The 27,191-nt window shown below is 45.9% G+C and overlaps 2 protein-coding genes across 8 annotated transcripts in view; one reads left to right on the forward strand and one right to left on the reverse strand.

The window, feature by feature from the left end:
* Positions 1–8,352, forward strand: part of LOC135103387 (ileal sodium/bile acid cotransporter-like) — a 19,261-nt gene extending 10,909 nt beyond the window's left edge. For all 3 annotated transcript variants that reach the window (XM_064009522.1, XM_064009523.1, XM_064009525.1), the window contains exons 6-11: positions 1,888–2,074; positions 3,302–3,449; positions 4,008–4,128; positions 4,859–5,045; positions 5,299–5,423; positions 6,657–8,352. In XM_064009522.1, the coding sequence (XP_063865592.1) occupies positions 1,888–2,074; positions 3,302–3,449; positions 4,008–4,128; positions 4,859–5,045; positions 5,299–5,423; positions 6,657–6,770 (882 nt within the window). In that variant the 3' untranslated portion in view covers positions 6,771–8,352. The remainder of the gene's footprint in view (positions 1–1,887; positions 2,075–3,301; positions 3,450–4,007; positions 4,129–4,858; positions 5,046–5,298; positions 5,424–6,656) is intronic.
* A 479-nt stretch (positions 8,353–8,831) lies between these two features.
* LOC135103386 (D-3-phosphoglycerate dehydrogenase-like) lies at positions 8,832–24,661 on the reverse strand. 5 transcript variants are annotated; one of them, XM_064009518.1, is made up of 8 exons: positions 24,502–24,661; positions 15,252–15,450; positions 13,195–13,346; positions 11,199–11,385; positions 10,726–11,079; positions 10,359–10,614; positions 9,990–10,223; positions 8,832–9,837 (listed from the first exon to the last, which is right to left on the reverse strand). In XM_064009518.1, the coding sequence occupies exons 2-8, from the start codon at positions 15,381–15,383 to the stop codon at positions 9,554–9,556; spliced, it is 1,599 nt and encodes a 532-aa protein (XP_063865588.1). In that variant the 5' UTR covers positions 15,384–15,450; positions 24,502–24,661; the 3' UTR covers positions 8,832–9,553. The 5 variants fall into 5 exon arrangements, with proteins under 5 accessions (XP_063865588.1, XP_063865590.1, XP_063865591.1 ...); XM_064009520.1 differs by having other exon boundaries at positions 24,470–24,631; XM_064009521.1 differs by lacking the exon at positions 24,502–24,661 and adding an exon at positions 16,302–16,326.
* Between the last annotated feature and the right edge of the window lie 2,530 nt (positions 24,662–27,191).

Raw genomic sequence — 27,191 nt, forward strand, 5'->3', positions numbered from 1 at the left:
AGCGTTGGTGTACGGATATGTTTTTCTTTCTTTTTTTTTTTACTTCTTTTCCTTTCCCTTCCTATGTGTATCTTATTCGTGTTTTCACTTCTTTTATCTTTTCTTCTATTTGTGGATGTGAGGAATGGAGACAGTTCTGATACATATTTTTTTTTTTTTTTTCTGAAGCATTTTGTAATGTGACACCACGTCTCTGACCTACCTGACCTATCTACGTAGTGCCTAGTCTAGAAAACTACCCAATCATCAACGCCACCACTGTGCATTTACCCATACACCAGCAATTTCACTTCACAAATCACTTTCGGTGGGAGAGAAGGGGGTGGGAGAGGGGGAAGACTACCACAGACGTGCTAAGCCATCAGATTTTCCCCGAGACTCCACAACTGCGTAGACATCACTGACAATCCCCGTCCATCTGTCAACCAGAGACACGTGCACTCCACTTCATGCACTCCGCTCCACCTACCTCCCACCAAACCCACTCCAGCCAAACCTAGTCCACCCGAATCCAGCCCACTACAGCCTCCCAGCTTAACGCCATGCCACTCCACCCAGTCCCACTCCAGCCGCCTAGCCCACTCCAGCCCTAGTCCATTCAAGTCCAGCCCATTCCACCCCGGTGTAATTCAGAACCACTCCACCCCACGCCACTCCAATCCAGCTCATTTCAAACCAGACCAGCTCAGTCTAGCCTTCCCAGGGACACTTTAGATAAGATGTCAACACCTTCGCCATTCCTTACAGTGGTATGAACAATAATTTCATTGCGGCATTCGGATCCCCCTCTTCCTCCTCCCCCATGCGCCAAGCTAATACGCAGTCTTCGCACCTTTCTGATACGTGAGATGTGGAAACAAAGCCTTTTACCATACCATAATTGTATACGACCTGTGATTAAAAGGACACATGAACTTCCGCTGTGCACTGTATAGCGAGGCGTCCACATTTCCGCTCATAGGCAACCCTGGACGGAACTCGCTACCTGCTTCTGTGTTCCTCCCACCCTTGACGTTAACGGTTTCAAGAGGAAGAAAGCTATGAAATTTTGGATAATCCTGTTTTTTTTTTTTTTTTAACTATTCAGTGGGCTTTTTTTTTTTTTTTATCTTTCATGTTACTTTAGGCCAGAGCTCTTCTTACATAAAAAAGGAAAAGTAAAAACACTTCACCAAAATATTTTTTTACAACTTTATTGACATTTTTGTAGTATTGTTCCTTGAATAGATCAATAGCCTGCATGAAACGCAATGAACCTGCTATTCTCTCCTTCCTTGTGTGTGTCCATGCAAACAATCATCATGGCAGTGAAAGAGTTTGTTTGTACTTTACGTGGTCAATTTTGTCTCTTCCATTCCACAACTGATCCACTGGAAACTTATTTGGTGTTGACGGTGAAGCAAAATGAGTCTGGGTGTCTTCATTTTATCTAATCTTGAGTGAGGGGACAATGTTTCACAAATGCCTGGTTCGAATGTGCTTTTTAGTTCATCCAGACTCAGGGAACATTAATCTACACATGTTATCCCTGAAATTCCACGTCAAAGAAAACTATTTTCTCTAATTTTTAAGAGAAACAACTTCAATATCTAGTAAACGCCAATCTCTCTCTCTCTCTCTCTCTCTCTCTCTCTCTCTCTCTCTCTCTCTCTCTCTCTCTCTCTCTCTCTCTCTCTCTCTCTCTCTCTCTCTCTCTCTCTCTCTAAAGGTCAAAGAAGAAACATTTCCTCTATACATTTAAGGGAAAATATTGCAAGATTTAATACAAGTCCCTCGCTTTCTCCATGTCAAAAAAAAAAAAAAACATTTTCTCTAAACTTTTAAGGCAAACTCTTGTAATACCAAACACTAACCGCCCCCCACCCCGCCTCCTCTCTATCTCTCTAGATCTCCTTCGGCCTGGGCCTCGCGTTGTACTCCGGGGACTCCTTCGAAGAGCGACTGATGCGGCTGGGTATGTTCCTGAGCGGCTGCTGTCCCGGGGGCGGCGCTTCCAACATGTGGACCCACCTGCTGGGCGGCTCCCTCGACCTCTCCTGCATGATGACCTGTGTCTCCACCTTCGTTTCTTTTGGTAGGGGATTTTTTTGACCGCTTATTTCCATTTTATGTTCCTCCCCATTATCATTACCATCTTGTCCTTGTTCTTCTTGTTTTTCTTCTCCATGTTTTCTTTTTCTTTTCATTATTTTCTTGTTCTTATTGTTCTTCACTTTTTTTTCCGCTTGTTCTTGTTCTTTTCTTTCTTTTTCTTCTTCTATTTCTCGTCCTCCGTGTCCTCCTCCTCTTCCTCCTCCTTAAATTCTGTATATTCCACATGTTCTGTACCAATACATAAGCCACTATTTACCTGGGAGGAGTCTGTATGCTCATAACGCGCGCCTGTGTGTGTGTGTGTGTGTGTTGACGCATTTAGTAGCAACTGTCTCTTGAGCCTTTTGATTACATACATAAGGGATAAAAGAAAAATCTCACGTGTTTCCCCGGCCACGAGGTAAACACAAAGTCACGGTGATCGACAGAAAACGTTGGTGTCTGGCGAATTGGTTACGTAAATCACAGCAGCTCTGCGTACTTGATATCGCCATCCTCGCGCAATAAAAAGATAAGACGGTGTGAAATGATGTGTTAAAATAAAGAACCCCACGAGTCTTTATGAGCATACCTATCCGTTTACCATGTACTGATTAACTCTGTGGGGGAACTGAATTGCGCACTTATCTTTTGTTTTATGTAAGAGAGGTTCTGGCCAAGGGCAACAAAAAGACAACAAAGGAAAAAAAAAAAAGTAAGAGAAAGAAAACGAGAAAAAGAGAAAGCCTGCTAAAGTTGGCATTCCTAAGAGAGAACTATTAACAGAATATCCAGAATTACAAGCAGATGCGGCTTGAAACGAACTCGTACATCAAGAGACACGATGTTTACCGTTATAGACCTCAAGTATATAATGGATGATCGCATACCACACCCAGAAAGCCTTAATAGCTGTGTGAATCGTAGTAAAAAGATCCTAATAAGTCTTTGGTATTGGAAAACTCGCACAAATAGCCAAAGGAAACACAACCATGAAATATTTTTCATTTATATTCAACCGACGGAAGCTGCAAATCAAGACGACCGCGAGTTTAGAGCTGAAAGAATTTGAGATCACTACAGCCTGTTAAGTAACCAGTGTTTAGGAATACAGCCTTCTCGGTGGTGGGAGCGGCAGCATTCCCTCACAACCAAAGCTAGTCACATTTCACAACACTGCCGCGGCGCCACAACTCGACTAACCTCCAATTTCTGCGTCCCCTCACAGCATCAGTACCGCTGTGGGTGTTGACGCTGGGGCCTGTCATCATGTCTGACGCCGACTTCGTCATCCCTTACATCGACATCACCATCACCGTCATCTCCCTCATCATCCCCTGCGGCGTCGGGATCCTCCTCCAGGCAAAATTCCCAGGGTACGTGGTCACACTCGTAACTGCGACTACTGCAGGTGCGACTCAAGGAAATCCGTCTCCCTTCTCCAGCTAATCCCTCTAAGTGCCTCTTAAAACTGTTACTCCCACTCATGTTTTCCTCTGATGTTCTATTCCCTCATTCCCTCCCTACGAGTCATGATGTTTTCTCCACTCAAGCCACTCCTCTTACTATGAACACTGCAGTTGACTCACACAATTTTATCTCCTTTCCCCACAACCCCCACCTAACTCCCCTAAGTGCCTCCTGCTACAGCTACTCCTCACGTATGTTATCCTTTGGTGTTTTATTCCTTCTCCTTAATGTTTTCTTTACTTAGGCCACTCCCCTAATTATGAATATTGAACCTTTGACTCAAGCAAATCTGTCTCATTTCTCACACTCCTTTTTTGTTATAAGTAAGAGGGGCACCGGCCAAGGGCAACAAAAAAAAGCGAAACAAAATGGCCCTCTGAGGTGCCAGTCCCAAAAGAAAGGTCAAAATTATCGTCCAAAACTGAAGGATACGTGTCTTGAAACCTGACGCTTTCCTCCCCCAGGAGCAAGATGGTGAGGTTCTGCAGCAAGATGATGTCCCCCTTTTGCGCCATGAACCTCATCCTGATCTTCACCTTCGGGACGTACTGCTACCTGTACATCTTCACGCTCTTCGACTGGAGGGTAAGTACAGGTGGCCACGGTTTCTGAAGCTCCCCAAAAGTAATATTATAATATTATAGAGTACATTCAGTTAATTCTATCTATAAGCCGAGCAGGAACTGACGTCTTTCGAATGACAAAGCACAGTGGTACTCGTCCACCTCACACCACGCTGGGGCATTTGTTATATAACGTACTGATTGCCTTGTTACTGCGGCTGTACCTGGGTAGTTACGCACATCTCGAATTAGACTTAACATCACTAGTCTTATGAGCGAGGCAAAGGTATCTGACTAACAGCAACAAGTAACAAGAGTGCTTGGTCATCTATGATCATGAATACGAACGAGGGAAGAGTGTATGCCTAACAGGAATTAGTAGCAAGAGGTTTAACAAGCATTAGTTCATCTACGATCTTCATTACGAGCGAGGCAATGGTATTTACTTCACAGGAACGATTAACAAGAGATTTAACAAACGTTGGATCATCTACGATCTTGATCACGAGCGAAGGGAAAGGTATCTAATCACCAGCCGCCTCAAGACACGTCTCTAATTTTGGTTAATCCTTTTGTCTCTTCTTCTTTGGGGATTTGCACCTCAGTTGGCCTTTTGTTTATATAAATTTAATTGCCGTTGGCCAGCGCTCCTCTTACGTAAAAAAGCAACGAGTAACAAAAGACTTACCAAACGCAAGGATATCTAATTAACAGCAATTAATAACAACAGGTGTTTTTGTCCCCTCCCCCAGACGCTGGTGGCAGGAATTGCGCTCCCCACGCTGGGCTACACCGCGGGGTCTATCTTCGCGGCGCTGTTCCGCATGGACACTGCGCGCATCATCGCCGTAGGGGTGGAGACGGGCGTGCAGAACTACACCATTGCCCTCGTCATTCTCATCCTCACTGTGTCGAGCCCCGCGGGAGAGATCGCGACAGGTATGTAAGTGTGTGTGTGTGTGTGTGTGTGTGTGTGTGTGTGTGTGTGTGTGTGTCATTAAATTACTTTACGTCTGGTTCTTCAGGTGTGTGTGTTCTTACCTAATTGTATTTTTACAGGATTGAGTCAAGCTTGTGATGTCCCGTCTGTTTAGTTCGTTTGTTATACTTATCTGCGTGTGTGTGTGTGTGTGTGTGTGTGTGTGTGTGTGTGTGTCAGTACGTTCCCTCCTCACCACCACTCCTCCCGCAGCCCTGCCCGGCGCCTTCATGCTCTTCACCCCGTTGCCTCTTCTCATCCTGCTCTTCATCAGGAAAAGCTACCTGTGGTACCGAAATCGCCACTCCGACAAGCTCTCGCCCTCCACAGGCCTCAAGGTAACGGCCACCAGCACACCACTGACACCTCTCCTGGGACTGGTACCTCAGTGGGCCTTTTCTTTTCTTTTCCTTTTTTTTTGTGCTCTTTTTATTGCCCTTCCTAACACCGCATTCTGAGCCACAGCAGTCATGGCAACACTACTTTTAAGGAGCACTTCCACTTAGTTCAAGATTGCCACACAAAACACTTGGCTAAGTTTGCAATGAAGGGAAACTACTTTAAAAGCCATGAAATTATCTTAAGCACCAAAACATCTGTGAATCCCAAACCAAGCCGTGATGGGGAACTCTCTAACCTTCCACGGAAAGGTGTGCAGCATTCAGCCCACACACCTTTACACGGACATGATCGCATAAAGGAGGCTGCAAGAAACCACCAGGCCTACACGTGGCAGTCCCTGTATGAAACATTTATACCAGTGTCCACCTATCATCCCTATCCATAAATCTGTGTATAGAAACACATCACATGACTAAATTACAATGGACAAAATATATCGACCAGAATTCTTGTAGCCAGCAAAATACAATTAAGAAAAGAAACAGGCGGCGCTCCATCGCGTCTTAATGCTGTGATTTTCTCTAATTGCCTTAGATATAGCCGGGCTGTTAAAGGCCGTTACTGTATCATTAACCATATTAGCATCACCTTAATACCACATCATGCCACTTTAGGAATGATGAACACGAAGGGTAGTTACTCACTTTCCTTTCCGCCTCCTCTCTTTCTCTCTCTCTCTCTCTCTCTCTCTCTCTCTCTCTCTCTAGGGGTGAGGTGGTTTTCGCCTCAAACCAGGGTGTCTTCTTGCATCGCTTCAGACTAGAGTATAACCACAACACGCTGTACATTGAAATACAAAGTGACTGACGTGGAAGCTCAAAAAAATCAGAGGTTCAGGAGAAAGGCGCCGTGAAGGGAATAGAACCTGCGACCCAAGCGCCATCTTGCCGGGGTTGCGGGGACTGCCATCTAAACAACACAAAGCTTAGATCACCAAGTTAACCTTATATTTTGATCCTAATCGCTTATACTTTTAGGCAATACACAATTAAACGTTCACTCATAAAACTGATGGGGAAGAAGACACACAGGACAGCATGAGTGAGGCACGGAGGTGTGGGTGGCGAAGCAGGCGTTGGTGAAGAGGGAAGGAAAGGTTTTCATCAGTCTCACTTATCACTTTACCTTGCTCTGTAATCGGAGCCTCACGTCTCTCTTCTCTCCCGCAGGACGTGCCAGGAAAGACCGGCGTCTCGAAGGGCGTAGCGCACCACCAGAGCGACGTGGAGAAGAAAGGCAGCGGCATCGACAACTTGGCCGCCGAGCTCAGTGACAAAGTGTAAACAGCGGCAGCCACCTCCACTTCGTACGCCAGGTGTCGTCTCGCTTCGGCGCTCGTGACAAGCTCGGCCCTCATTTCATCACTTGGCGGGCGCCACAGTCCCTCTGCACTTATTAACTTAAGATATTCCTAGGACTCCATGCAGTGTGGTAAGGAAGGTTCATCAGGATCACGCCAGCAATGAAGCAGCGGTTAGGTATCCCGCCTCGCCTCCTGTGAAGGTATCTGGCACCACCCTAATTGTGTCCACATATCTACCTGCATTATGAAGTGTTGGGTATGCAGTGGTTGTGACTTTCCATATTTGCATTAACTGTGTAAACTGACATACCTAAAGCTACGTGGCTAATAACAGGCAATAATATAAATACAAAGGAATGCCAGATGTATCTAAATGCAGAGATTATTCATGCATCATATATACGTCTAAAACTATAAATTAACTTTATTTTTTGTTTTTTTCTTTATAAAACAAACAACATACAGTAAGTAGTGTGAATACATTTGCGGCAGGGCAGAGCCGACTTACCGCATAAAATGCACTGCTCCTCGCGCCAAAGCAACGAGAAAATATGCCATTGTTTGGCGTCATGTCACCAACATAGACCTTCAGATCACAGCCGCCGCCGTATAGTCAGTTAGCCTTCTGACTGCCAATGATGCTACACTTTTGCTCCATTTCAGTGATGGAGAACAGTTTTAATGAGCAAAAGTAAGATAACAGGCACTAAAAATGCCTAACTACTCGACTTTGTAGGTTATATCTTAAAAAAAAAAAAATGTGAATTTGCATCAATCTATTTCATTAGGCTCAGGGGACCCAGAAGAGTCAGAGGGTTAAGAGACAACAACAAGCAGGAAGCACACACCTGGATTCCAGGGGTGTATGCCTCCTCCCACTCATTCACTTCTGGAGTCCTTTTTCTTCCAGTATTAGCCAATCAGGGTCTGGAGGCTAGATGGTAATGAAACTTATCTCTACTTTCCCTAATAAGATATTGTCTTTTTAACATGTTAGTTACCCAAAGTTGTGCCCTTGTCTAGATGTACTGTGTGTTCTCACCACCCTCTCACCACTTCATGCAGTTTTCGCAATTCATCAGATTTTCTCTCCGCAATCAATGAACTAAAACAAGATAACTATATACAAGTACTGCCAGACTATGTTGCCCAAAAAGCTAATAGTACATATTAGTTTCGTGGAGCCTTCGTGGTCCGTTCTGCATCTGTCGTGCACAGTCTTTGGAAAGGCAAGCACAAGGCAAGATGCAAAGGCCAGGCAGTTCACCCCTCTAACCACAACTCCATCATCCTTTCTTACTCCTTTCGCGGCGCAGTGCCCCTCATTCTCTGTAACTTCCAAGCTTCCAATTATATATTTTTTTATGATTAAGAGTTTTGATTAGGAGCGAGTCATGTTATTTGTATTTCCAAGTTTTTAAGAATCTATTAAAGTATTAAGAGTCTTAGATTTCGAAGTACTCGACTTCTCAATATTTATGAAACACTGTAGTTACTAAAAATCACAAACCTCCGTTTGTATTTTGTTCTACTATGGCTTCCAAATAAAAAAAAAAAGCGAGTATTGGAGTATTAATTCATAAACAATTGTGTATGAATTATTTTGCAAGTGATTGTTCACGGCCTATCTACTGCATATTGATTTATACCTACCTTCATCTGAGGACTCATGAAACACGTGCATTTGCTCATCGACTCTCTTTAGGTTCTACACATGAATGCGTTCCTTCACTTGCTAACTGCGTGTTTGCGGAAACCGTTAGTGTTTCAGGTTATGAAACACGTGCATCTGCTCATCGAGACTCTTTAGATTCTACACATGAATGCGTTCCTTCACTTGCTAACTGCGTGTGTGCGGAAACCGTTAGTGTTTCAGGTTTGGGAAGCAGAGCGGCAGCCTGTCCGGGAAAAGGGAGTCGAGTGTTCTGAGGCGTCGTTTCAGCATAGTCATGGAGGCAGAGTGAGCGAGGGCCGCTGGATGACCAAATACCGTTTTATCAATAAAGAATTCCAAATATAAGGTTCAGAAATAAAATCAGTATTCTGAAGTACAATTGTTTGTAAAACCAGAAATAAAACTAATTAAACAGCAAACAGCAAAAGACAACGACTCGAGACGTGCACGAGTCCTGAGCTTCGGCAAAGACGGAAAAGAAAGGAGACAATTCCGCTGAAAATTGAAAAATGGACGATATTTACGAGTAAAGTTTTACTGATATGGTGGAGAGAAAATGCTTTGTACTTTGCACTCTCATGATACTAACATACATACACATGTAGAAAAATATATAAAATAGCATGATTACTACATTTAGTGTGCTTTAGTACACCTGTCTGAAGGATGCGTCACCTCTAAATGTTCTGTGCATCAATATACAAATTACAGGATTATGGACGATTATGAGAGAAAACTTCCACCCAACACTTTATACATGGAACTGTATTCAATGGGGCAATGTATGCAAACAACCCTTAGGGACTACTCTGAAGGGTTGCATATTTAAAGCAAATATCAGACATCTACTTGTGATGCATCAAGGATCTGGTGGATCACATGCTCTGGCGGCGTTAATGTCATGCCTACGGATGACATTCAACAGCTAAAACGAACGGTTTGGTGCAGAGCCGCTAAGCCTACGAGAAGGTGCCACGCAGTCCTGGGAGCCACAGTGACTGTGACCCCCAAGGAGCAGCACTTGATCGCGAGGCAGGAGGGAGAGTACAGATGACTGTTGGCCTCGGCTGCTGGCGGGCCTTGGTGCCTCAGAAGGTAACCTGCGCCATGAGCCTCGTCCCGGGGATACCGCAGGGGAGAGCCACAGCCTCTTCGGTCCTGGCAACGTGCCACACCTCCTTCTTGGTGGGGGCAGAGGAGAGTAGCGACGTGACGGCCGCACGCTCTGCCAGCAGCTGGGTGGCAATGGCGGCCAGCGGGGAGGCGGTGGGCAAGGCGGAGAAGAAAAGCATGTTGCGGCCCAGCGTCAGGCCGGAGTCCCACACGCAGCCGTCCAGGCCGTACAGCGTTGCCTGCCCCGAAGCAGCGTTACCTGTAATGAAGCATTGCCTCTGAGTCCAGACAACACCCTGCACCTGCAGCATGTCCCTCACCAGGCTCACCCTGCCAGGCTCACCAGTACCTGGGTGCGGATACTACTGCCGCCCTCTCGCTAACTATCTTTATGTGACCTGCAATACTAACCAATGAGGACATGAGTGTTGAGGCCCCGCGTGACTTTGACCTGGAGGGCGTCAGGACCAGCAGCCGCCACGGAGGGCAGGTCACCAGGGTGAGACTTGACAGAGAGAGTGACGCCCTGCTCCTGGGCCAGCAGGGGAGCATTCACCAGGTTGATGCCGTTTTGCGTCATGCCCTTGAGCAGCCCCACAAGCACGGCAGAACCCAGGAAGGCATCCATCTTGCTCGCCTCGCTACCTGTGCACGAAAACACACAAATCTTAGTCATGAATATTTACAGAGTCCACAGAAATCTTGGACATATTTACTGAGCAACGCATTGCATGATAGAGGCACACAGCACAAATCCAAGTCCCACCACAGAAGTCTCACCATACAAGTCCAGGGTGATGGTGAGTGCCGGGGTGTCTGCGGGCTTGGAGAGATGGTTGGCCAAGTAGCCGAGGGCCTGGGCCATCTCAATCCATGGTTTGAAGGCTTCGCTGCTGGCGTTAGTTAGCGCCGGGGCGTTGACTATGCCGGTAAGTGGGCGTCCCTTGGACATGTCCACAATCTGCTGGGCGATCTCCAGAGCCACGCGTCGCTGCGCCTCTACGGTGTTGGCTCCCAGATGAGGCGTGCAGATCACCTGTCAACATGCTCACTTACAGACTGATTCATGCCACCATTAGCCTCTACAAGTCAGTACTACTGTTGACGCGCCATGGAAACCTTCATATCAGTCAATACTGCTCATTACCTTGGGGTGTTTGCACAGTGTCAGGTCAGTGGGTGGCTCCTCCACGAAAACATCCAGCGCTGCCCCACCGCACACCCCAGAGTCCAGAGCTTTGAGAAGAGCAGCCTCGTCCACGATGCCGCCACGCGCCACGTTCACCACGCGCACGCCGGGCTTGCAGACTGAGAACACCTTCTCGCCGATCAGGTTCTTGGTGTGTGGCAGCAGCGGGGTATGCACTGTGATGTAGTCTGCCCGTGGCCACAGCGCCTCCAGGCTCAGCGACTCTACTCCCCAGCCAGCCGTCACGTCCGCGGGGATCATTGGATCGTACCCGATGGTCGTCATGCCAAAGGCCTGCATGCGCTTAGCCACCTGATGGGAGGTGCGAACGCCGTTTCATTTCAACACTCTGGCTGAACAACCTCGCCTTCAAATATTTATGACACAACCATTACAAAAGATGAAAGATACTCCACCACCGCGAGCCTCACCTCGCGCCCTATCCTGCCCAAACCCACAATGGCGAGGGTCTTGCCGTGCAACTCGGATCCCAAATAGGTCTTCCGATCCCAGCGCCCTTCCTTAAGAGCTGCGCAGGCCTGGGGCAGGAAGCGGGACAGCGCACACACCATGGCACAAGTGTGCTCGGCGGCAGAGAGTGTGTTGCCTCCTGGAGTGCTGGTAGGAGAAGATCGCAGTGTCAGGGATTAGAGGGTCACACTGAGAAGCAGCAAGGGGTAACACACAAGCATAGGAAATCTTGGCATGGTAAAAACCACTATGATTTCACGAATCCCTATAAACAAAAAAAAAAAAAAAAGTCCACAATGAAGCAATCTCATCAAAGCTGTCATCACGCGAGTCGCCAACCACCACACCAAGTCTATTCCTTACGTCAAACGATTTTGCAGCACCACACATAATCATGGCCACTTATGACATACACAAACACTGACAGTTATACTCCTCTAGAGTTTTATATCTAATTCGCAAACCCTGTCCACATAAACAGCACATATTTAAAAGCCATGATGATACTGTTGTGATGAAAATTAATGTCCATACAAGCAATGGAATCAGGTAATATCTCCAAGTTAAAAGCAAGAGCGGATGGGCAGCCATATAAGCATGGTGTGAAACGGTACTAATTGTTTATCAGTTATCTGTTATGGTCAAGAGGAGATGGCTCATGATGGTGACAAGAGGAGCGATAAGGCCATTCATCGCGATACAGCACAGGGAACCACTACGCCCGCTCCTTCACCACGAGATAAGAGTGAGGAGCGCATGGCGGTGATTGGGGGGGGGGGAAGGAAGAGGGGGGGAGGAGGAGGAGGAGGAGGAGGAGGAGGGAAGAGAAAGCCACGCTGCTCGGTACATTTCCACGTTTTCCGATAAAGTTAAGATAAGAAGTGAGTGTCTCGCGTTATCAGGCTGTGTCACCTTCACATCCGCATTGTCTCTCCCACGATGCCTATAACATACACTCTTACCATCACCCATAACTATTCTCCACTCCCATGACAGTCACCTAACAGTGCCCTGATAGCCCTTATACGAGTACTTTCATCCTAGGATCGCTGCACGCAGAACGAGTGATGGACAGGGGCAGGGAGGGGCAATGCCGCTGTGTCCTTGAGCGAGAGTGAGCACGTGTCCTTGAGGAGCCTGGGTCGTCCCAATTGAATTTTTACTCGTCCTGTCTTATCTAATCTTGGTTTTTCAGTATTATATCAATCATTCAGTGCAGGGAGTCTTCGCGTTAAAGTGAATTTGTTGCCTTTACCTCGCGGTCATTGTCCGCCTCACGTGTTGCTGCACCTTCCCCGCCACGTCTTCACTCTTGCTCTACTCCACCCTTCCTCACCCTACCCACCCCTCCCTGCGTTGTTACTTAAGTAGGTATTCGTGTCCGTTGAGCGGAAAGTTACCCTGCTCCCGTCTTTCTCTCAGGAAAGAAATCGTCGCTCCTTATCCATTTTTTTTTTATTTTGAGTACGATCATTTCCCTTCCACCATCCTTCGGTTCTCTTTCTCTCATGCTCCTCTCCCACCACCACCACCTGTAGGTAGCTTCCCCATTCGTGGCCGCGCGTGGGTGACGCGGCCGCCACCTCTTTTCAACTTGTGCCGCCGCTTAGCAACACAGTCACGTGGACTGGAGCATGGGAGCCCTGCCAACGTCCCGCCGTGGGGCCAGACGGTCTGAGGAACCAGTCTGGGTACGCTAACTGTCCAACCCAACCTGACTACTATGAATAAAAGTAGTAACTTTTTTGCAATGAATTCTGTTGCAGGATATTCTTTGGTACCGACGATCTGGTTTACATGGACCTACAAAACCAGATATCAACTTGTTCCCATTGCTGCTGTCGGTCCCTCCAACAGCAATGAACAAGAACACCCAACTCTCACAGTCATCTCACCCTCCCCCTCCCCACAGACAGACTCAGGGACAATGAAAACTCATTGGGGCAGGACACTCACTTCATCACCAGCACACCCTTGCGTGTGGCCGCCTTCACGTCGATGTTGTCCACGCCGGTGCCTGCTCGCCCGATCACCCTCAGCCGCCCGCCGCCCGCCAGCGCCTCCTCCGTGATGCGGGTGGCGGACCGCACTACCACGGCGTCATGCTCCTGGGACAGTGAAAAGATAATCAGTTCTCCTGTCAGGTGGTTGTGGAGGACAAGTATTCAGGGTGAAAACGGAAGCCAAGGTCCCTCGAGCTTCAGGAGAGGAGGAGGAGGGTTAACACAAGTCGAGGAGTTTGCCACAGTCTCCCTCATGAATTAAGGTTTTGGAAGGTGGCTGAACGTACGCAGTATTACTGAACGTTCACTTCCATTGACTCAGGCATCTGGCTCAGCTGGACCCCGCACCACTCTATCCCTGCCCTCCCCTTCTCATCCTGCCCGCCCACCACAGTGCACTGACACAGCCCTGCATGACTAACTCGCTATCAGATTGCCCCACTTATTCGCCGACCTCAGTAACACCACACACACACACACACACACACACACACACACACACAGTGGCCAAGGAGTGCAATCTCAGCAGCCACGGATCCACACAAACTCTTGCGACCTACAGCGCCTGGCTATTGAGGGCACAGCCATTATCGACACTATTATAGTTACCCAATAATAGCACCACTCGAGAGGGAAAGTCTTGTTGCCACCTCTCGCCCCACGACCTCCCGGCGCAGCTGTGGGAGGTAACTATCACACCGAGACAAAGCTTAAGGTTCCTCGTAGGATTATGTACAATCATTAGCGAATGGTACCATGAATATCAATTCACGAATATGTAAAGACCTCACGACTGCGAATAAGTTCTTTGTACTTTAGTTTACGTAGATTTACATATTACTTCCTTCATGATAACGTGGCATTCAGACAATATGAATAATGACAGGAACTTATCATAATATGCACTAACAACGGCTAGTGAATTTCTTAAAAAGTACAAACTCTCATTGGTCATCGCATCACAACTAAAAGCACCGCACTCGCCCCTCAACACTCAAGAATAGGTCTATCTAGAGAGATGAGATAGAATAAAGCCAACGGTGGGAAAGGGAGGGAGATGGTTGTGACGGCAAGGGAGGAGGCGAAGTGGTGCGAGAGGTGCCAGAGTTGAGTGACCGGCGTGAGGGTCAAGGAAGGGAAGGGTTCGGTGGTCAGAAGGGCACGCTACTTGTCTGCTGAAGGGAGGGCGGCCTTGCGAGAAGAGAGATTGCGAGTGTTATAGGAAAGAATAGTAAAACAGACAGGGAATAAAGGAAGAATAGTAAAGATTGGAAACTCACATCCCTGATCTCCACCTCCCACAACTCACAACCTAGCCCACCTTAACTCATCTTCTCCTTTCCTTAAGTGAATTTTCTTCAGGTACCTATGTAGTACGAATAGTTCCTTATCTCTTTTAGGCCTACTAAGGAAGTGTCAAGGATTAGGCCTACGTATCTGTGCGTATGCCTATTGAAGAGTGTATTGGATGTATAAAGTACGGTGTGTGTGTGTCTCAAAGAGAGAGAGAGAGAGAGAGAGAGAGAGAGAGAGAGAGAGAGAGAGAGAGAGAGAGAGAGAGAGAGAGAGAGAGAGAGAGAGACAAAGTTGTGGGGGCGGGTGAAGAGATATTACAAAGCGAGCTTTCTCTATCTGGCCTCTCTCTCTCTCTCTCTCTCTCTCTCTCTCTCTCTCTCTCTCTCTCTCTCTCTCTCTCTCTCTCTCTGATACAACGAGGGCGGTAAAACATGACTAAATGCACGAAGATAAGCTTTGCCCCACAACACTGGCCACGTGACCCCACCAGCTGATCCTCATCCCACAACACTGGCCACGTGACCCCACCAGCTGATCCTCATCCCACAACACTGGCCACGTGACCCCACCAGCTGATCCTCATCCCACAACACTGGCCACGTGACCCCACCAGCTGATCCTCATCCCACAACACTGGCCGCGTGACCCCACCAGCTGATCCTCATTCATAACCAATCCTCACTGAAATCGACAACAACACAGTCAGACTCTCACCGTCAACTCGTGGATCAGCTGTTCCTTGGTCAGCTTGCCCCGCGTGGTGACGGCGATCCCGGCCTCCTGCAGTACCTCGCCGCACTTCGGATCCACGGCGTCCAGTAACAACACTTTCTCTATGTTCGCCATGTCTTCCTCTTGGTCGCTTTCTGCATACACTCAAGTCACTGCCGGTCACGGATGTCGCAGCGGTTCTCTAGTGATCAAAGGGAGAAAAGAAATGACATCAAAACAGTGTTCGCTTTTTACTCAGGATTTGATACTGTAGAAGCATCCACATAGAGTAGGCCTATTGATTGCTAGTCTACCTGTTCCTCTCTCCCAGCCTCCGGGTCTCCCTGCGAAGCTGTAAGTGGGCTTTCTGAGACCTAGGAGCAAAGAATACCTGTTTGGAAAGAGGACTACAGAGCCACGGGAGGCGTGACCTAAGTGGTGCTGCTTCGCGACGTGAACCTCTGGGAATGGCTAGCGACAACTGAACAGCTCGTTTATATAGGGTCGGTGAGAGGAGATGAGGGGGCGGGGCTACTCGTTCCCTCCCCTCCCTCCCTCCCTCACCTCGTTCTGATCCACCACAACAAAATTCTTAACAGGGCAGATGCTTGTAAGAGGGACGCCTCGTCCGTGAGTCACTACATGGCACGGTACTCTCCCTGTAGCAGACTGTAGAGTGTAGACTGTAGGTGTGCCTTGCGTAAAATCTAGTGACCAAGTTTTTGTTTCCAATGAAAAAAAAAAAAACTAATTATACTTGTGTTCCTATTCCTTTGTCTCCATTCTAGAGATTATTCACTTTTTTCTTCTTTCTTCCAACCTGTAACTATGATTGTTAACGGGGAGGTGGGGGCCTAGGAAGGATGGGAGCAGGGTGCCTGGGAGGACTGGGAGTGGGGGGCCTGCGAGGGCTGGGAGGCAGAGGGCCTGGGTCAGACGCCCTGGTGTGGGAGGCGGAGAGGAAGGGACGGAGGATGCTGATCACGTGGGTCTCGCGTGGCTCACAGACACGGGTCGTTCTCAGGTCCGATAATACGCTTGACTCCTACTCACCTGCGCCTCGGTACGGTTTGCAGGAAGCCGAGACGGGGCACGGGGTGGTGCCCGAGAGAGGACATGCAGCGGTGCAAGGCCTGACTGCTTCCTGTGGGGTCGGCGACCCTTATTATCGCTATAAACGGTTCTCAAACATCACGTGTCGAGGCAGGCGCCACGCTGGCCTGCGGACAAGGTCTTGCGGACACCACACGGCACTGCTCACCTCGCCTATCGGACCACCGTGTGAGTGCTTGCCTCGCGATAAGCGAACGGCAACAAGTTATTGTGTCTTTCATGGGAGTGGCGTGTAGGTGCCATGGTGTGCAGGGCAGGCCTCAGTCTTTCCTTCACGGGTCAATGTCAGCACCCAGGAAATGTTCTTAAGACTGCAAGAAAGAACACAGCCAGTGAAACTCAGCGAGACGTTAAAAGTCCGTATAGCTTGGCAGCACTAACCTGCATGCGTCTTGGACTGCAAGCACGCCACTCGCACGCACATGTGTTCGCCCGCCCGCGCGCACACACACACACACACACACACACACACACACAATGCGCAGTAGCATGAGGGAGGTCGTTGACAAAGGATATTAAGACGGACACATCCAAACAGCTTGGTAACCGCGGAATCTCAAGTACACCTTTTCTTTTTTTTTCCTTTTTTTTCTCATTTATCGTTATCTATTTCCATTCGCTCTTCTGGTGCCACCGCTACTGCGATGCTCGGAGTGAAGCAATTTCAGCTGAGCACACCTTCCTTCCCGCCACCGACAAACTTTTCCTTCCTTCCTCAGGAGGGCGCAGCGCGGGAAGTCTTCGGTGTTTCCACGCCCAGTTTCCAAGAATCAATGAACGGCAGCTCTCTACATTATTTCTTGAAAGCAGGCACCTACTCCAATACTGCATTTAAATGTGGCTCTGTGTTCTCTCCCTGACAGGTGTGCGTCCCTCACGCCTCTCTCATTCGCGTCTGCAGCTCCTCATCACTTCATTTCCAGGCCGAGCTTCATCACTCGTAGTAACACTGGTGACGTCACGCCCTTCCGTACCCTTCCTCTCTCTTCCGTACCCATCCTCTACTTCCTCCAACCCTCACCTCGCTATCTACCTTGTATTTCCCCACCTCCCCGCGCCCGTCGTCCACCTTAGCAACACACGCCGCGGTCCTAGCTGTGCTGGCCCACCGCCGTGGCCTCCTCCAGGGCGTCTCTCGCCAGCCTGACATTTGGGTGGCCACGCCCCCATACCATACTCGTATCATCGCCACTCACAGGAGGGAGAATGTAAACATTCACGTCCAGTATCACAGCTTACTACTTTCTCTCGACAGGATTCAGTTTCACACGCATCAGAAAGTAAAACAACCTGACACAATCCCGAGGAGCACAGAGAACGACTGAGTATTTCTGTAAATATGGAAGTAACGGAACAGTCCTACCAAATAAAGTACAGTACCAAATAAAGTACAGTTTGTAACCTGCTCGACACGTCTGACCTTATTAACAAAGTCAAGGTTGACCACTCGCTCACTGTGAACCAGACAGCCTACCATAAGCGTCACCCGCTGTGCTGGGAGTATGTCCAGCTGGGACGCTCCTTTATGCAGAGCTACAGTGTACCTACGAGTACCATATGCTGGGTCACCTTCACGGTGGTGCAGTGATGCCTCAGCGCAGTGCCAGCACGCCAGCTTTCCCGCCACAGACAACACCAGCAGCGCTGTGTCGTGGCACTCTCTGCCTCCTGAGACAGCGCCGCTGCTGGTGTCCTGGCGAGATGCCACTCCCTCAGGTGTCACTCGAGGGTTTGTCACCCAAGCCTCTGAAAGATGGACACACGCCAGGTTTCTATGTCAGCTTTGTTAGAAGCCCATTTCGTTGATTTGGAAACGATAGTCAGCAATTGTCATTCCTGGGAAGAATGACAAAAAAAAAAACGGTGAAAAGAAAAAAGTAACCTACAGATAACAGTTCAATATTTCCCCAGCAGTGGAGAACGCGAGGCGCCGAGACGTAGGTGAAGGCGTTAGTACCTTACGGTTTGAGTGGAAGATTCCCAGCACGTGAACACCAGCTGATGCTCCGTTGCCTGCTGGCCACCACCAGTCTTACTTGGTGCGTCTTCCTGTCCTCTCGATGATTTTCTAGCCCTTGGTGCGTCATCGCGTGGCGGCCAAGCGAAGGCTTTTCTTTTTTCCCTCCACAGAGGCCGTTCAGTGTTCCTCCTTGGCGGGTGAACTAACCCCAGAGCCTAACCTTACCCAATACTTTTCGCTCTTTCCGGGACAAGAGTTTCATTAATACAAGATCCCTTGTCCTACCGTGTAGTAAGGGGACTGGAGGAACACTTCCACTGTTTCTTCTTTGTGACTTGTAAGGGAAGCAGCGAGGGAATTTCGGTCCTTGCATTCTTTTTTATTATTCCCACAATGAGGAGATGATGAAGCTTGAAATCTGGTCTCAGTTACCCACCTTTTGAGAGACACCTCGGCCTGATACAAACACGACCTCAAAGGCACCTTGTAAAGACTCACCACTGGTAGGTGTCGAAATGCTTGCCACTGTTATTTAACTTAAATAACAGTGTGTTGCAGAGCCTCCACTGCTGCGACACCTCTCCCAAGTCGATCATATATACATGTATGCACGATACACAATCGGGTTTCTAGATTTTCCTTTATCCAAGGATATGCTGCTTAATGAAAAAAAATTGCTTAATCGCTCACATTACTTGAGTTCCATCGCCACAATTAACACTCTACCAGACAGTTATACTTGTTATTGTATTTTACCAGTCGTGGACAATCTTACGAATCAAGAATTAAACTATGTAAAATAATGTAAGAAATACGAAAAATAAAACTCCACTCTACACCCAATAATTCCTGCAATACTGAACAACAGCAGCAGCAGCAGCAGCAGCAGCAGCCAAAGAGTTAGTACAAAAACAAGAAACACTCAGAGCAACACCCATTCCTTCAACACTAATTCCTGGCTGTCCTCGAACACCACCGACTGCTGGCAACACATCCTGCTGCGATGTCAAGAAGCAACGTCAGGTTTCTTGGATGTAAACAAATACTGATAAATTCAACAACAATCGCAAGGGATCAGATTCACCACCACCACCACCACCACCATTAACAACAATCCCTACCACGCCGCTTTGCTTTCCAGTCTTTCTTTTAAATTATATATCTACTGTATCTTACCAACTTCCATAGATAGACACGCACACACAAGTAGCTTCGGATACATTCTCTTTCTCCTTCCTCCGTCCTTTGTCCAGTGATATAGTACAACTTACAACTTAAAATTCTAATAATATACTTCATTCCTTCCCCCTCCCACCCATTATCTGTTCTTCCTTATCTCCATGGTCAGACGCCTGAATGCTATCTGTGCGGGAGCAGCGCCTCGCAGCCTTGCATGTCAAATACCGTCATGCATGTATGTATGTACGAGTATGTATGTATGCATGCATGCGATAAGTCATGGAAATGGTGTTTAATTATTCTGTGCTTTATCTTTACTCTTGTTTTATTTATTTATTTAACTACTTTCTTTTCTGTGTGCGTGTGTGTAATGAATAAAAATTTCACTTGTCTCATTTTAATACTGCCTTCTTTCCGTGTCTTATTACGAGCATTCTAAATATCAGTGTTGCAGTTGCTATGTTTACCTCGGCTTTCACTAATAGTGTTAACTTCGTGTAGTCTTTTTATCTATGTGTTTATTTTTTATTTATTTATTTATTATTATTATTTTTTATTTTTTATTTACTAGTACGTCCATCTTTTTCTTGTCTTCTCAAAGTGTATCTTAAGCTGAGCAAGGGGGAATTGGGTACGTCTGGGGCTAGGCTAGGCAACGCTGGTCGGGACGAGCAAGGCGAGGCAGAGCGGCCAGGCAAGGATACGGGACAAGCATGCACCGTTCTCTTTAGTGCCTTTAGTGGCTGACCTCGGGCAAAGCAGGCCAACACTCCATCCCTTGCTCCGCTTGGCAACTACAGACTCACCACCGAAGTCTTTTTTTTTTTTTTTTTTTTGCGAAACGCGCCACGGAACAACAGAACACGTGACCGTAATCTATGGCGCAGCATTTCAGGCATGATAAAGGACCATGGCTATTCTGAAACGCTTCTTCGCTGCATCTCCACTACATTCAAAAGGCTCTGGTTGAAGAGCCACTTTTTTAAGGCGTCTTTTTTTATGGTTCCATGGACAGATTAACAAGACGTCTACATTATTAACAGGGCTAATCATTTGTGGCCCTTGAAAATAGTTATAAAGCGAGATGGGTTTCCAAGGATGTTTTTACTGTTCTTGGGGCAGATTAACAAGATTTCTCCATTATTAACAGGAGAAACACTTAGGAACTCTGCTTATCATTTGTGACCTTTGAATTTAGTCGTGGTAAGAAAGCAAAGCGTTTCAGAACACGAGCCAGACATCGGTGGAGTGCTTGAAGGGGTGAGGAAGTCTCCGTGTGGGGTTGTTCCGCGTGAATAACGATAAACGCACCAGTAGTGAAGGGGAGACGGTGACTCTGCAAAGCTCGGTTCGTTGTACAAAGCTGCAGGTGTCATTGTCGCTCTTATCGTCTTTATCGTGCGTCTCGTTCTTGTTATCTTCACCGTCACGTCATACTCGCCACTGCTGCAGCCGCCGTCCGTCCCTCCCTCCCTCCCTTCCTCATCTGCCGACACTTCCTCGATGCCATATACGATTTTGAGGAAGAAAATTATTGGTATTGCCGTTTTAGGATTCCGTTGCTCACTTATTTATTCACCATACGTATTTTTTTAGCATCAAAATTCACACCATCCACCTACCAACGACCAATGTTACCTTACTTCATCAAAATTACTGGCATCAGCTCTTCATAAGCCCGTTTTTTTTTTGGTGCTTTAGAAGTATATCTTTTTTTTTCTATATAAACATTAATCTATTCTATTTAGCCATTTTTTATTTGTATCGTGCTCGAAAACTTATTCTAACCAAATATTTTTTTTTTTTATTCAAGTCGTGTCGTATTTAGTAAAGAACTGGTTATTCCCTAAATTATCCTTCTGTCCATCTAAACCCAAATCCCCACTACAGAACAAGCAACATTAATTTTCCTCTCACCACCACCACTGAAAATGGAAGAAATACACACACACAAAAAAAAAAAAAAAATTATATTTAGCATTTCTTGAACCTCTTATGTGCTACTTAGTATTCACTGACAACCTCACATAACAGACACACACCAAGAAACAAGTCTAAATATACATACAACAGCCACTCACCACCTCTTCATTCCTCACAGCAGTAGGACCGACATCATTATACTCCTGACCTTCTGAACATACCAACACCTCGCATTCTTGCATATGGAGAGCTTGGGTATGTAGTGTGGACGGTCTGTTGTGCTAAGTAGGCAGGGCAGAATGCAAGGGAGGCAGAGGAGAGGAAAAGAAACGAGTGCTGAGGAGACGAAAGGAGAAGGGAGATGGGATGAAGGAAGAGTGGAAAAAGGGAAAGGAATGAATGGAAGAAGTGGGGAACAAGAGTATAAGATTAAAATGAGGGAATGGGGAAGAAAGGAGTGAACATAGGAAAGGAGAGAAAAGAGAAAACTGAAGAAAAGGGGAACGAGAAGGAACAGAAAGGATGAAAGTGAACAAAAGAGACAAGAAAAAATGTAAAGAACCAATAAACAAAGAAAAGAGGAAGAATAAAGAAAAAAAGGAAGAAAAGTTAAATATAATGGAAAGTAGAAAAAGAAACAGTAAAAAAACGGAAAATGAGAGAAGGAAAAGAAAGGAAAATGAGAGCAAAATGAGAGAAACGAGGAAGAGTGAAGAACAGAGAAAGGGAAATTAAAGAAAAATAAGAATGAAGAGCGAGAATGAAGAGTAAAACAATACAAAAGGATAGAAGGAAGCGAAAGTAAAGAACATAGGAACATGAGAAACGAGACGAGGAAATGAGAGAGAGGAGATGAAAGGGGAAGTAAAAGAAACGTGAACAAGACAAGATAAGCAGAAAAAAAAAACACAGAAGAAAGGGGAACAAGAGAGAGAGAGAGAGAGAGAGAGAGAGAGAGAAAGGAAAAGTTGAATATAACATCATAGCGGGCGAGGAAGGAGGGCAGGAGAAAAAAGTGAGGTGTGTGAAGGAGTACGAGGCGGAGAAATGCAGGTGGAGAGGAGAGCAGTGGGCCAGCGAGGGGGAAAGTAGCACACAGTGAGGCGGGGAACCGAGACATGTTAAGGGAGTCCCACCATCAGACAGTACAGCATTGGAGGTTGCCACGTGTGTTATCCTGCCGTCTGCCCTCCTGCCCCGCGCCCTCTTCCCTCCTAGTAGTCTCCACCTGCCACACTCAGCTACCTTCGTCTGCTCCCGTTTAGTTAAGGTCGCTATAGTAGATTAGTAGTCTGTCTTACTGGGTTACGTATTTAAGAGATTTTTTTCTACACTCTTGCCATGCGCGTGTAATCAACCTACTGATTCGCTTTAACTGGTGACTGTGTTTACGGCTGCGTTTTCTTGTATGTAACGTAATATTGCACCTATGACTGAAAATAAAAATGAATGAGGAGAAATACATAATAACGGAGGAAGGCCACGCTCGCTCTCACGTACATATACATACATACGTGCACATACATGCATACAAGGAGGCACATACATACATACATACATACATACCTATACACGAAGACAAAAAAAAAAAAAGTAATGGGAAAGGAAGAGAAAAAAAGGAAAAGACACGCATATAGATTTCGCTTGAGAATGAGAAACTATGAAGAAGGGATGAAGTGTAAGCGAGGAGCCACAAGGATGTAGTGAACTATTAGCAGACAGACAGACAATGAACGTAAACCTAAGAGAAATATCGCTCGTCTGTATTTTCTGTCTAATTATCAAGAAAAAAAAAGCTTTCCAAGGACATCGTCTACCCGCTTGCAGTGAACAAGAGCTGGTATGTCCTCGCAGCGAAACTTTCACACGTCACTACAATAAGGATTCGTCATTTGGCATTCACTCCTTGATGTCCTCTAAACACGAGGAAAAAGTCACTATTTTACCTCTATCTACACTTTCTTTTATTTCACGAGTAATATAACTGGTCTATCTCTTAACATCAAACCCAAATTATCTCCTTAGGTCACCCCTCCTCACGCTAAAGAGAACGAGTCGAGAAGTTAAGCCGAGGACTATCCCTGTAACCAAGCCGTGAACGCTGCCAAGACGCTCTAAGCCACAAGTCAGCGTGGCAAGATAATGGCTTGGTATCCTCCTCCACTAATCTCTGAACAGACTGTTGTCCTGTAGTGATCTTACGTATAATACTTTAGGTTCATAGATGCAACATACACTGCACATGAGTCTACGGGGTTTGCTTGCCTGATAATGTGCAGATAATATTCTTTTTCGTATTCTCCATCGCTTTAGCCTCTCCTAAGGAATATGTTCAGGAGCCACGGTGATGATTGTTAAGATTCAAGACGTTTTCTATTAATTATGCCCTCATGATAATTAATCCTTGTTAAACTAAGAGGACTAAAGACCTTTCCTCCTACTGATTATGCTCAGATACCGAGTCTTTGTTAAACTATAACCATAAAAACTCAAAACCCCCAACGACTTCCAGGAGAGAATAACGATCGCGGCATGATGTGGCGGCGTTTGAGAATGACCCAGGAAGTGAGAGGTGAGGTACCAACCATACACTGCTGACAGTATTTACAGCCTGACGGTGCCGAGTCAACGCTACTGTAACTGGTTTCTCAAATGTTATCAAAACTCCCTGGAAAAACTTGACTCTGTTGTGTACGGTGGGGAAGCTTGTGTGAGTGGGCGCTCGTGTGAGTGGGCGCTCGTGCTGTTAAGAGGTAATACCCAACAAGCTATCGCCGTACTAATCTCCAGCGCTGTGTGATTATACAGTCTTTACTTAAATGGGTCAGCAATTACTTTAGTTAAGATTATGGGTCAGTTTTTACTTTGGTTCATTACTCACTTTTTTTCTTACATGATCATAAAACAACCATTTCTGACTGTAATGCCCTTATGAACGCTTCCCCTAAATATTGTGAACACTCGGAAGTGACAAATATAACAACCGGATTAATGAACAAGAGTAAATAATGTCCCTAAAATAGACACACACACACACACATCTTACACGATATAAAGAAGAAAAGTCGCAACACTAACAGGTTACAGTAATCCGTCTCAGCGCCGCCTTGAGTGGATACAGCAGACCAGGACGCAGCAGAGGCACCGGGACACAACAGGAGCACCAGGAACACACGGCGAGGACAAGGAGGAGACTCGTGCTTCCTTCACCACCACCATCACCACCACCACTACCGGCCACCGCAGGAAGATTCAGGAGAGAGGATTCAAACCACTTGAGTTGCTTACGTATGAATCGAGATAAACTTTTTAACACTCGTGAAAAAAAAGAAAAAAAGAAAAGAAGAAAACATATTCATCGTCTAGTTTAACTGAACACCGAAAAGACAGAAAATGGAAAGAATGGGACGAAGTTTACTGTTTTTGACTTAATAACATACGCATTCAGAAAAGGAGGAGACGAGACAGAGCGGTGAGGGAGAAACATTATGATCATGGCTACCAAAACAGAACAGCCGCATTACTTATCAGCGATGTTTGCTTTTCTATGATAGTATAGTTTCCTGTTTCTCTTGTGTGTGTGTGTGTGTGTGTGTATGTGAAAATCATTAAAAGTCTCTGAGAATCACTGTATATGAAAATTACAAAACATTAACTACAACCTCTCTGCCTTTATTGCGTAACTGCCCCATTGGTTTGTTTCCAGTAGATAACGAAGCTTCACTCGCCACACGCTCGCCTCACTCGCTGGTTCGCCTCCTCCCACGCCACAGCACAAGTGAGACTTAATGGAGGCATGTGCACGCGAGGAGCACAGCTGTGAGAGGTGCTCTGATACAGGAAGAGGGGCGAGTGGTCGATTTTACTCACACACACACACACACACACACACACACACACCTAATCTTCACTAAGACTCATTCATAGTTTACCTTTACTAATCAAACAATTCTTCTTACCTTCCAACCTTAAAGTCTAAAATACCTATAACTTATGTACATTGTAGGGATCATGATAGCTTCAGTTTATTAGATGAAAGTTATATTATTTTGCTAGTTTATTTGCACACACAGAAAATAAATAAATAAATAAATAAATGGACTCTTTAATGGCACATATGTTTTTATAGTTTCTTACAGACTTGTACAGAAAGATTTAGATACCTCGAAAAGCTTCCATGCGTAGGGAGAAAAAACAAGAGAGATAGAAAAAGTCTCGATAACGACACAAATTCAAAGGTTTCTCTATTGAAGTGTGGATGGAAAAGTGTGTAAAAACAAGGACGAAAAATTCTTCTACTTAATCACCTTGACAAATTTGTATGAAAGCCCTCTTCAGGTGTGTATTTGTGGAGGTAATTATCTAATCTTTCACTCTTCCTAACCTAATCTAACTTAATCTTTCCCTATTCCTAACCTAACCTAACCTAACGTAAACCTAACTAACCACCCACTACTTCCCTTTTCCTAACCCAACCCAATAACCAATTTCGTGAGGGGCCTCTGCTTATACCCAAACAATACCACTCCTACAGCACTTACCCAATGGAGTGGAAGAAGAGGAAGTTTGTTTAGTAATCTAGACCAGCAGTAATAGTAGTGAGAGAGTGAGAGGAATGAAGGATGTGAGTCAGACAAGAAGCACGCTGGAGTCTACTTCTCAACAGCGCCTCATAACTACACACGTCTTCTCTCTATTCCTGTCGCCCAGTGCTACAAAAAACAGGGTCCCATAACATTACATCTCTGTACCTTGTGTCAGTCCAGGTTTTGCTCTCGTTCTTAACCCTTTCAGTACAGAACGTGAGTCTTGTTATGTTCTACGCATCACTATAGAATCTTATTAATTCAGTGATGATATTTCTCGTGATGGAGTTACAAATCTACAAATCCACTATGACTGTATTGTAACTCTATGCATTTCAGGGAGTTTATAAGGTGTTTGTAGTAATGAATGAGCTAAACAATGCTTCATAACTGCTCATCTTCTATTCCAGTCCTCCCATACTCCTGAACAACTGAATGAGCTAAACAATGCTTCATAACTGCTCATCTTCTATTCCAGTCCTCCCATACTCCTGAACAACGCTTCATAATTAACCATCCGTATACCTTCTGCTTTACATTCATTCCAGCCTTAACATTCATGACTTACCCGCGTCCTCCTGGTTCTCCTACCGTCCAGTGCTTCCAAACCAGCCCCTCGCAGCCACTCATGCTTTGTACAGTACTCAAGCCAGCTATGTGTAAATTTTAAGAGGAAGAATCTAGTGTATGCAGTGGATATAAGAGCCTTGCGTGAGTTTTATTATTGTTATTGTTGTTGTTGTTTATCCTACTACTACTATTATTATTATTCAGCATACGCACTGAATGTAAAACTGTCATTTGATTTTTCTTTTTTTTCTGTATTTTACGTATATATTTACTGACTGGACGGATGAAAACAAATTCAATACTATATCTTAAAGTATTCCCAAACTAATTATCCCATTCAGACTTTTTTTATGTCATATATGAGTTTAAAGAAATAAAAATGTCAGGTGTTCTCTGTCTTTTTTTTTTCTCGTCAGTATTTGCCAGAGCATTTTTCGAGGGCTACTTCATTGAAACCTTTTTTTTTCTTTTACATAACCTCTTGTATTGTTTTCCTCATTAATCCTTCATGCTTCAGCTGTGTGTGTTTTTTTTTTTCCTTCTACATAAGTGCTTGAAAAAAAAAAAATAGACTTGTTTCCTGTTCTACTTTTCTTCATCTGTACACTTCAC

This window comes from Scylla paramamosain, chromosome 9 (genome assembly GCF_035594125.1).
Source record: "Scylla paramamosain isolate STU-SP2022 chromosome 9, ASM3559412v1, whole genome shotgun sequence".
In the NCBI taxonomy this organism is placed as follows: Eukaryota; Metazoa; Arthropoda; class Malacostraca; order Decapoda; family Portunidae; genus Scylla; species Scylla paramamosain.